General features: G+C 36.0%; 1 protein-coding gene across 4 annotated transcripts in view; it reads right to left on the reverse strand.

The window, feature by feature from the left end:
* Positions 1 to 2,929: 2,929 nt before the first annotated feature.
* CHST3 (carbohydrate sulfotransferase 3) overlaps positions 2,930 to 12,364 on the reverse strand; it is a 73,985-nt gene continuing 64,550 nt past the window's right edge. For all 4 annotated transcript variants that reach the window (XM_072423279.1, XM_072423277.1, XM_072423278.1 and 1 more), the window contains one exon: positions 2,930 to 9,421. In XM_072423279.1, the coding sequence (XP_072279380.1) occupies positions 8,167 to 9,421 (1,255 nt within the window). In that variant the 3' untranslated portion in view covers positions 2,930 to 8,166. The remainder of the gene's footprint in view (positions 9,422 to 12,364) is intronic.

The following is a 12,364-nucleotide window of genomic DNA, read 5'->3' on the forward strand; positions in this document are numbered from 1 at the left end:
TTATTTTAGAATATTCTGAAATAATAGACTATACTGACTTGGTATGTTTTCATTTTAGAAAAAATAGACTGCTTCCAAGGCGTTCTTTTGTCTTGTTATGATTGTTTGTATATATTAAGGTAATGTGATCACAGCATTTACGCTATTTTAGAATTACGGGCCAAGTAACACTTCATATATTGACTGTAGATGTTACTTTTTTGCTGTATACACACACATTACAGTATTGGTGAATCTCCATGTATAAACTTCAACAGTGTTCATTATCAAAATATAGATTTCTACAAAATCATAAATCAAAAATGAATTCAATATATGGCATATTTATTATATTTTGTAATATATTACATTATATATTTAAAAAAAGATGTCATGTCTTTTTTACGGATTTGATCCTCAATTTCCTTTTTATATAGATTGATTCATGTAACACATCTGAGTTTCAAATTACATACTGTACTGAATTTTCTATGTAGAACACAATATAGAAATGTCTTGTGGTAAGGTATCATAACCTTGGCACATTTCTACATTGTGTACTTCATGTGTTTTTTTCAAGTTTTAAGCAGTACACAGATCTGTGATCATCTTAATAAAGAGCTATTATCTACAAATCTGCAGTTTAGCAGCTCTCTAGGATTTTAAATCTACAAAGAAATTAGAAATCATGTGACATACAGTACAGCAAGACTATTCTGTAAACTGTAACAAAGCACCATTGTGTGTCTAGATTAGTTCCAAGTTTGCAAAGAACCATTTTCATCATCACACAGATGTGTGTGTCTGTAATCCTACTGGAATTTGGTTACAAATGCTACAGTGTTAAACCCAGTGCTTTCGATAACTCATATAAAAGAATATGCTTTGTTTGTTGAACTTTTTTATACAGTGTAACAGTATAACTATGGTTTTGCTTTAAGACTTTGCTATTTCTAAAGTTAGACACACATTATAATTCTGTCTACTCTTTTTAGATTTTAAAGAGCTTTAGATATTTGCTCCAAAAATTACTGCATAACCGGATTGTAACATGAGTCTATCTTAGGCTGTGTTTAATTTTTGTCACTGAAAACAATCTTTTATGATCCTTTCTATTGACAATAGACTCTACACAAATCTGTATACAAGTCAAATTTATGTATTTATGTACACATGTCAATGTGACGTGTACATAACCTAAAGCTGCCAATACCCTTTTTCTCCAGTGTGCCGGGGGGGGGGGGGGAGTATGGGTACCCTTTGGAAATGCCTGCTAACTGTGGCAGGGATGCAAACACTGCAGAAAATCTGTCATTCTCCAACTATGTGGCCAATGAGCCACATCTGGGTCCTGACTTATCACCTCTGATCTTGCTCTGGGCCCACTTCCTGACTACTAATTGGCCAGAGGCCAAATAAAGTGTTCAATTGTTACAGGGCGGGATGGTGTATCCTCCGTGTCACCAACCCCGTTGGCAGGTTTGTGCATGGGGTGCAGAGTCTAAGCAACAGCCTGGTTTTCTCCAAAACCTCTAGAGGTGAGCATGTGGAGCTGCAGGTTGTTGCCAGGTTGAGGCCCCCATACACCGAGAGGCTGGTGAGTGCTGACAGGCCGGAAAAAAGCGTTGTAGAGAAATGTGAGACAGAAGTGTGGTCGGACAAGCCAGAGGTCAAGGCAGGCGGGGATCAGGAGTAGTCAAGTGAAGTCGGGGTTGGTATACCAGAGTACAAGTAACAGGACACACGAACAGGAACAACTGGAACCTGTAAACAGAGCCAAGAAGAACTCCTTGTTCAGGCAGCTTCTTGTTGCCAGTTGCTTACTTTTATAGGGGAGGTCATATGGCATATAGGAATCATGTGACTAGCAGGTAAGAGAACCGACCACCAGAGGCAGTGCAAGAGCAGAGGCAGCTCAGGTGGCATTCACACTTCTGCCAGCAGATGGTGTGCTTCTGAAGAATATGCTTGTCCTCTGGGGTAAAGGGGCATCTCTCATGGGCACAGATCTTCTGGTCCTGCAGGAATCTGTGACATAAAGTTCTTCTAAACAACCGTACTTGTGACAGCATTTAGTTACCTGAACTGCTGTGGCTGCAAGTCACTGTTCATTAACTGACCATATATCTGACTATACACTTTCTGCTTCCACGACTGACCTTTGACTTCAAACTCTAAACCCTCAGATACCTTCCTTAGCTGATTTCTTGGTATGACCTTTGGTTCTGTCCTCTGTCCGGTTCTTGCTCATTTATTTGGCTTACTATATCTACAGCTCACAGAGCATGGTGATCAATCAGAAGAATGCCTCCTACATTGATGGCCAGTGGGAGGAATATCACATTTATAGACAGATAAAAAGATAATTGACGTCAGTTAATCTGAACTGCTCATTACTCAAAGAACCCCTAAAAACAGCAGAAACCCTGTTTGAGAAACGCTGCTGTATAGGGTTTAAGAAAATGCATAAAACATCAAAAAATGGATGTTACGTTACAGATTATGGCTTGTAGTGTGAATTCTTTTTCTCATTTGCTTTGCTTTATTTTAGGCACAATAGACCCTATTACGGTAGTACATCGAGAAAACAGTGAAAGTGAAGTAAGTCACATGGTGTCAGTGGTTGCAATAATAACTCCCAGCATTGGTAGCAGTGATAGAACCTCCGTAATGTCAGCAGTAGCTTCCATAATACCCCCAAAATCCCAGTATTTATCTGTTGAAGCAAACATAACCCTCAACATTGGTGTCAGAGGCCATGGTATTATCCTAAAGAATTTACATCAGTGGCTACAAAATTATTTCCAGGATTGGTGTAAGTGGGGAAAAATCCTATTGGTAACATTTGCCAGAAGGCCATAAATTATGTGAGTGATGTCATATTTATAGGTGTCCCATTTACATATATACGTGTGCGTGTGATGCCATATACATTAAACAGAAGAGACCATTTTAAATCCACAATTCACATTTATTTCAGTTTGATTTTTATTTCTTTTTTGTATTTTTGGTACAGCTTAAAATTCTTGCAAAATAAAATATTTTGTCCCCTTCCCACTTTTATTAAAATAAATAAATAAAATTACTTGGAAATTGTAACATTATTTTAATCTCTAAAAACATCTCCTTTAAGACAAAATAAAAATATAAAACAAAACTCAGATGTTTTAAGAAACCAAAAATTAAGAAATGTTTAGGAAATAAAGAATAGAGAAACAAACAATTGTTCTGTAAGAAATGAAAGCATTATAATTGCACTTTACAAAAAAAAGAACAATGAAATGTGAGACCGTGATAAATGTAGTGCCAGTACTTGTCAGTTTATGTGATCATGTGACAAGCTATCCTCCCAATTGTCCCAAGTGACACTGAGAGTTGGTTTAAAGTGCACTCTGTCTAATCAATACTGTTCCAATACAATTATAGGATTTCTTTTATGAATGCAAAGCTGTTCATTTTATCACACAGCAAAATCAGATTCTCAGAACAATATCTATAACCACCAATAATATCCATCAGGATGGATCCATCGATCATCCAACGATCGATCAGACACGACCACTATACACTATATGAAGTCAAGGGAGGAGAGCACAGCAGGGTGCTACTCGCTTGTGTGTATAGTGCTTGTTCGTTAATCCATCACTGGAAACAATAATGAAAGACCTCTTCATGCAACAAAAACTTACTGTATGTAGCCTAAGCCATATTGATCAAGGTAGACTCGTGCAGATGTCCAATCACTAGGGCTATAATGTCAACAGCCTTATAAAATACTGAAAGCGGAATACAAACGATACAATTTTCAAGAACAGAAGGTTTTTATGTATGCACAAAATAAATAAAAAATAATGTACATACATAATGTCAAAGCATTAATTCTTCATACAACTTTCCAATTTCTATGTAAAACTATTTACTTTATATTTCCCAATACATCACACTTATAATTCTTACCAAATCTTGACTTTGTATTTTTATTGCAGCAAACAATGACCTGATTATTATGCTTAGTGCCTGATTTGCTGTCCATATTGTCCATGTAATAAACTAGTAATGTATTTTATGGGTTTAATTAAATATCTTTTCTTCCAAAATTTGTTTCGAGTTCCTGTACTTTATATTAAATTGTCAAAGTTGACAAAACTGCTGTGATTACAATGGAAGCACATTTGAATTACTGCAGAAACCACTATATTGTCACAGATGTGGATTCACAATTAGTATCACACATCTGACACAGAAAAAAGTGAACATTTAAGCTTGAATTTAGAAAGCATTTTTAAGAATGAATTGAGTGGTAATGCTTGTGTTTGTACAGTAATGAGTGCTGGATCTAGATCACCAGTTAATACTGCATATTGGTGTAGGGTAAAGTGGTTACCCACAGCAGCATTAAATCTTACCTCTTCAACATAAATCTAAAGAGAAATTTCTAGGCTGCCCCTACTTGTTTGGGTTTCTTAAGGACACACCATTAGTGTAAAGTACAGAGTGCAACACTTATGTGATGAATGCTATAACTATACTGTAACAGTGTGATCCTAAGAAAATTATATATGAAGAAAAGACAAGGCTCAGATTTGCACCTTAATGCTTAGTAAAATATAGAAACAGAACTGTGCTGTGCTGCCTCTGTCCTCATTCAGAGCTGTAAAGGTCTTAAGGGACGTCTTGGTATCAGGAATACACAGAGGGCATTATAGTGCCCTTGAGGAGCCAAATTCAGGGAAAACTATCTTGCTGGTAAATTTATGGCATTAAGGGAAGTGTGAACCTGAATGAAGCAATGTATATACAGGCCTCCCTCTTAATCAGAAGCCTGCTCATTGCCAGGAATGACCTCAGCAAGGCTTGCTGGGAAAAACATAAAGGGACATTTATCAGAGCAGGTATCAAAATAGCTTCTATGCTTTACTCTAACAAATATGTGCATTATATGTCATAGGGTAATAAAAAGGGATACCTTTTTTTGCATTTTTACTTATCTGATCCTAATAACTGATTACAGCAATTATTGTTTTAAAAATATATTCTGATCTCCAAAATGCACACCTAACTTGGGTTTGTTTTGTGTAGCCTACCCCATAGAAGGGATCTCATTTACTCATTTATTTTGTCTCAACCCCTCCAACATGATGAAAATCCCTCTTAGATAATAGTTATGGGAACTTTATTCCAACTCAAAATGTTGGATTCATACTCTTTTTCTCTAAAAACTTGACTTGGAGTTCTAACCCCTGACCACATTATCCAATTCCAAAAACATTGTTTGCTTTTAGATTTATTTTAAAAGACAACTGCACCTCTGTTACCATTGTCCGTGTCATGTCTGGTGCATGGCCTTTGGTCAGCCAGTGGGGATGAAAAGAAGCTACATTCTACGTTGGGGATTCTTCACTCTAGACAATGATCAGAGGCTTATTTACGTAAATGGTTGAAGTATGTTCACACAATTTGTTTGAAAATTCTCTTTAGATTCCTGATAACTCAACACAAAAGCATAATCCCTGTTTATTGATTTCACCTGCATATCACTGGATCATGTGCAGATGATCTCAGCCAAAGGGCCTGATTTATTAAAGCCCTCCAAGGCTGGAGGGAATAAACTTTCATAAGTAAAGCTGGGTAATCCAGCACACCTGAAATGGGTCTGGTTTGAGATTAAAACCATTTGCTGGCAAATAGCAAATGACTTTGATGAAATCAAATGCAGGTTTGCTGGATTACCCAGCTTCACTGATGAAAGTGTATCTTCTCCAGCCTTGGAGAGCTTTAATAAATCAGGCCCAAAGTCTGGTTGCTGAGAAGAAGAACCTTAACAGAAAGGTTGAGTTGTCCTTTATCCTACAATTCTCAAATAAGGTATGAATACATCATAATGTCTGTACATGGTTTCTGAAATATACTTTCAAAAAATACTTTTATTTGTTCTCTATCCTATGAGCTATGGTGAGCTTCTAACTCCTAACCCTATCCTTTATTTGCCAGTAGGAATGCTGTGTAGCCCAAGTCATATAAATGTATGAACCCATTCTCAATTTATGGTAAATTACATCAAATCCTTTTGGTACATTTATTAAATAAAGCCCATCCTTTCAATCTCATGATAGACCAAAAAAAAAAAAACAAACTCAGTCATCTGTTCACTTAGTCACATGAAAATGTACTATATTTTTTCTCTATTTAGCCGGATCCAAAAAAACAGATAATCTTTTGTCTACATTTTTAAACAAGAATTTTCAGAGGCAGAATTATTCATAATCAAAAAGAATTGTGCTTCCCAGCCAAATCCTTGAGATTTCTATATTACCCTGCAAGAAAGGCTGCTGTAAGAACCATTTTTCCTGTCTGGCTTTTTGAATTAAACAATGCAAAGCAATTTAAAAAAAGTTGCCTGCTTAACTACAGTAAACTGATATTGGTTGTTATGGTTTACTGCATACTGTGCATTGTTTTGGGTGATTGCACTTTCTTTTAGCATAAGCTTTCTTGTAAAAAGAATCATAACTAACATTTTTTATGGTTATTCAATATGATGGAACAAGAAGCAACAGCCACAAGGGAAGTAAAATAACCTATTGGGATCAATCATAACTGAGTTATCTATAATCTACATAACTCTAGTTGATCGCTATGAAATCATGCCTTTGCCTATCTTTGTAATACTGTGCATTACTGAACCAAGCAAGTCTTTCACTACGTCATTCATCAATGGGATAATTTTGGTGATGCTTTCTAATTATTCTATTAAATTTCTATGTTGTAAAAAACAAATTTATTGAGCAGGTAAATGCTGACTTTTGTGGTTTATCCTTCAAAGTTTAACATGCTGGAGATGGTACAAAACATAACTTGCTGGACCCTAACCAGTCATTTTCATTAATACTACAGTGAGTGCACCTCTAACCAACCCATTCAATGGTCATTTAAATCTCACACATCTCTAATATTATATCAGAGAAAACCTAAAATACTTTTTAATTTACAGATATATTAACATATAATCAAATGAAGGGTCTGAGCCCTCTGAACGGTCAAGGGCACTTTAAATTGTTTGTGGTCACTAGCACAAGTAAGACAACAGTATTTATTGTAAAACACCAATGCTAAGAAGCAAGATAAACCCTTCTGGATATTTCCATCGTCAGGTCCTGAAGTATTCACTGACCCATGGGTTATCCTAACTTGTGGTTTGCCAGTACTAGTATAAAGACTTGAATTAGCCTAATCTGACAAAACCTTCATATAGGGTTTGAATTATAGATTAATCACTGCACTGAACCAATTTTAAATATTTGGACAAGACCAGCTGCCCTCTGCTCTAAACAGTCCTACTCAAAGGCATTCATTATCTCATTACAGACCGTACTAAACAGAAGAGAAAGGTTAGAGGTCTGTATTCACTTTATGGAGTGTTAGAACAAACCAGAGTAACAGGTGGTGCCAATAGACTTCCTGTGCTAAAAAGTATCACAAGATTTTACATGCACTCAAACCTCATCTAAATTTGTAAGTTAGAACTTCATGGAACCAAGACACATTAAAAAGTACAGAAGCTGGGTATGAAACTGCATTCAGTTGGATATCTGTAGTTTTTTTTTCAAGTGCATCAAACATTTGAGTGCACAAGCTCTTTTGCGATTAAATGCATTGCATTTATATGTCTGTATCACATCCAGGGCACATCTACTATAAATATTTCTAAAAGCTCATTGTCCATGTAAGGAATAAAAAAATCTATTTTTCTTGTATCTAAAGTCTAGATGTTCTGGACATGCTGAGAAGCTGCTAAACATAGCAATTTTAGGTGTGCAGAGTCCTGGAACTCTTTGGGTGTGTTTCTTTAGTGCAGACAAAAAACTCAATTCAGGCTTTCAAATTGGCCTGTTCTGGGGAGAGATAAAAACACTTCTTCCAGGAAATTTCTTTACATCAGCAGGAATCATCCACTTTTAAAGCCAATCCAGAAAATCAGCCTTCAGCATCTTCCCCCGACATTGCATTAGGAAAGAAAAGCTTCTTAATTTAGGAAGCAATTCACCAAAAATGCACACAGGCTTATAAAATGGTACATAGCGGCTCAGCAGGTGCAAATTGCTCCCCCCTCCCATCTGCTTCCCCTGTTTCAAGCACTATGGCAATGGCAGTTTACTTCAACGTATAAATAAGTTAAATAGGGGTACATTACGTTATCCAAAAATTAACCCTGTCTTCAAGCAAACTGATAGATCGATTTGTAAGTGTCTCTATGTCACTTGCTAATTTGTAGCCAAACAATCTCATAGCAGGTTCACAGACTTCCTGTACCACCTGGGCTAGTTTAAAGGGTATGCTGAAACGCCACTTCTCAAATTGTTCTGAGGAGTTCTTTTGGGTAGAATAGATACCACTATTATCCTGGGATGCCTGTGTGTTTTTGATAATCCATTCTTCTACTTGTGGAGTAAGTGTGATTCCCGCAAACTCATACATTTCTTTGGCCTTTTGAAGAGGAAACCTAGCTATGTCTTCATATCGCATCAGCATATACCTTCCTTGAAGCCATTTGGGTTGGCTCATGCCCAGTTCTGCAGACAAACGAATGCTGTCACAGTTACCCCTTAGTTTTTGAACTTCATCTTCAGGTATGGGGGCGGCACCTTCCAAAGCCCATTTTTTCCACAATTCATATTTTCCAGAGAAAGCTATCATGCGTGACGCCAAAACAGCTCTGGGGTCACGCACAAGTTGTATGATTCTCATATCAAGACGAGGATCTTCTACAAGAGTTTTTAGGAACTCCAGTTGTCTAATTCGTACTGCTTTTATAGCAACATGATCTTTTTTCATGCATGCCTCCATTGCCAGTGTCATATTCAAAGGGCCACACCGGCGATTCTTGCAATGGTATTTCTCAAAGGCTTTTTTAACAAAAGGGGTGCATACTGGATCTTCACATAAGGACTTGCTCGAGCCCCTACGGAACATAAACCTAGTAAGATGGTCTTCAGGAGGTGGAGAGATAAAGTTCTCTAAAATGTGAAGATCACACAGAAGAAGTTGTTGAAGAACATCTCTGTACACAATTGCTGAACCGACTGCATTGGCACCAATAGATTCAAATGTCACAGTTCTTTCAATGTGCCAAAGAGGTTCAAACAAATAAAAGATATTGCCTTGCTGGTTGAAGAACTCGCCCACAAAAGATGAACCAGTACGTGTTGTGGCCATGAGAAGTATATGTTTTCGAGAAGTTTTTGGAATGTCCGAAAGAAATGCATTACTTCCTCCAAACTGCAGTGTAACATTTGCCAAACGTTTTCTGAACTGAAAAAAAGCAGAATCCAGTTCACTCAGCGATATCAGCGAGCCATTTTCTGCATAGACCATATTGGAATATGTGCTGTTTATCTCAAAAATGTTCTGTGGCATCTGCTTCAGGTTAAGTTTATCCGACACTCTGTAAAGCCAAAAGAAAAATTGTAGTTATTTGCATAGAATAGTACTATTTTCACACTTTTATTCATACACACACACACACACACACATATATATGTATGTATATCATTTTTTTTCTTTTTGTTTTAGTACTAGGGCTTTGGATGTCTTACCATAAGAGTGCCACCTGCATGAACTGAGCCTGAGACTTTAATAATGTTTCTCTATTGGTTTCCTCAGGGTACTCAGTTTACATACAAAAGTTCAAAGACAAACTGACAGATTAATTGACTTCTGCCTATGCTAGTATGTATGATTTTGTGCACCTGGGATAGCAAAAAGGCTGAATGCTCTACTGAATGACAGACAAATATAATTAATAATGGTATGATGGTAATTAAATACATTTCTACCTTTTCATTTTTATATAATTTAAATATGTTATAGTTTCTAATCAATTAGAACTGCTCAATTGTACATATAGCCCAAGAAATATTTTAATTAAAACTATGATGAACTATAACAAATTGTAAAAAAAAAGAAGATATAAAACACAGGACTAAAATAAATATGCAGAATGCTTAATGTGTCACTAAAGTCAAAAGCAAAAAAATATCATATTTGTTTTGTGTCCTAATAATACATTCTGTCTTTCTGGCGTTCTAAAATATGCATTTGATTAGTCCCAATAAATAATAACTGCATTTTCTATAATGGCATTGGCTACAATTTATGCTTCATTCAGAATGTCTTCATTTGTAGCCACCATTGTGCTATAGAAAGCACATTTTTTACTGGCAGGAAGCTGTCATTGCAGTACCTCCGCATTGATTCACTGCATTTATTAACACTTTTTCAAAGCACCAATTATTTGGTGATATACATATAGATATGTATATATATTATGCTATGCCGAGAAGCACAGTGATCTCTATATAAATGTTATTAGTATTTTAGATGTAGAACCAATGAAAATCATTTATATCTTAGAAACATTCTCTGCTTCAGAAGATTTGGAGTTATAAATGTTTCAGGCGAAGATAACATATTTTCCAGTCCTAATTCAAGCATTACTATGAACAGCACTGAATATCCAAATATAAGTGGGCAAATCTTTGATTTTGAGTAATAGGCTGCGCAGAGTAAAATTACTGAAACCGTATGGTAGTCGCAGACACAAATCAATGTGTAGCCAGGCCTAGGGCAGAATGGAAATTGCTTTTTATGACACATATCAGAACTCTAGCATACCAGAAACAATAGAAGATTATATTCCTGGAAATGCTAAGGTGAATCACATGTTGCAGTAGATACTATAGGCCCTACACTCTATTTCATTGAAAAGTGCGTATACCTGATCATACAGTTAGAATATCATATTTTTATGCAAGGTCTGTCTAAAAGCATGCATGTCAGGAACCAAAACTTGCTCAGTGTAGGAATTTAAACCTTCCATCCATTTATGCCAGACAAGATTTGTTTCTCTATGCCTGGAGGTTAAACTTATGGGTTAGCACTCTATATACGCGTGTAATGCTTGGATCGTGCTGCTTTAAAAAACTCTGCATGTTTATAATGTTTGCGAATATTTACTATTTACCTCTTTTTTGCAATTACATTTGAGCATACTTTTTATGCACCAAAGATAGTTTGATTAAGTAGTGGGGTGTAGTATTGAATTAACTACGTAGAAGCCCCTTATTTAGCACATCTATGTCTGCGCTTGTTATGCTATGATGTATCAATTAAAATAAGAACTTCTAAAAAGAACTTGGCTTTTTTGCACTACTTCATTTAGGTCCTGTATGCTCCTCTTCCATGATGTTCCTACAAAGTGTGGCCAAGGTTGGATTATGATGGACATTTTGCGTTAATTTATGATGTAAGTGTAATTTCTGTTACCATTATTGTTGTAACAAATGTTAATAACTTTTCAAACATTTTTAACATGATGGATGCTTCATTATAAACACAAATATGATGTTTCTCCTGAAGATGCAAAATGCATAGAGGAACACATTAATAATGAATAATAATGAATAGGAGGATGGTCACATATGTAATTGTACATCTTGCTTTTTTTATCACAATTAGGTAATATTAAAATTGCAACTTTTATTTACTGTACCTAAAAAGTCTATTGTTTTTATGGAAATGTTATGTAAATGTTAGGAACGTAGTACAGCAGCTTGGGACCTGGTTATTTGTATGCAAGGCCAGACATAGGATAAAAAAGATCATCCAATTAGCAGTTTCACAATAAAAGTTTGGAAGCCTTCTTGTTTTACTCCTTTGCACAGCTTCTTGTTTTAAATCGAGGATTTTATGTGTACAGACGCTTTATGATTATTTCATATATCCTGAGGCTACCCAAGGCTGAAAAACGAACTTTAGAATAAAAAAGGCCATGTGTCAGTAAATCTAATAAGAAGAAAGGTGTGTTGAATATTATTCAGAGAACATGCTGCATGTGACTCTAAAATGAATGTTTAATTATATAATTAGATGGCTGAAATCTACAGTTATTTGTATAAATCAGTTACTAATCAACAAATGAGTAGTTTCATGTGTTTCCTAACATGCTGTAGCTGACACTGAGTCACAGCTAGCCAGAAGGGTAACAAAATACACTGGCTGGTCCCTGTACATTCACTGAGCTATTGTAAACTGAACTGGAAAAAGATTTTGCTTGCAGCTGCAGTGGCCCATCATTCAGCATCTCTAGACCATTTATCCCATACCAGCCACATCGTTCCCAGAAATTAAATCTGAGACACTTACAAGCAGAAACCATACTTACTACAGTAATTAGTTAGGGCCCACACACACAGGCAGTGTGTTTAAAGATACAACAAAATAAAATGCTAAAAGAAAAATAGTACAACACAATTTACATCCAAGCCACCAAGCTCACTATCAATTACTTATCCCACTGTTACTTTAATACATTTACAAGTACAGGTAG

Source organism: Pyxicephalus adspersus, chromosome 10 (genome assembly GCF_032062135.1).
Source record: "Pyxicephalus adspersus chromosome 10, UCB_Pads_2.0, whole genome shotgun sequence".
NCBI lineage: Eukaryota > Metazoa > Chordata > Amphibia > Anura > Pyxicephalidae > Pyxicephalus > Pyxicephalus adspersus.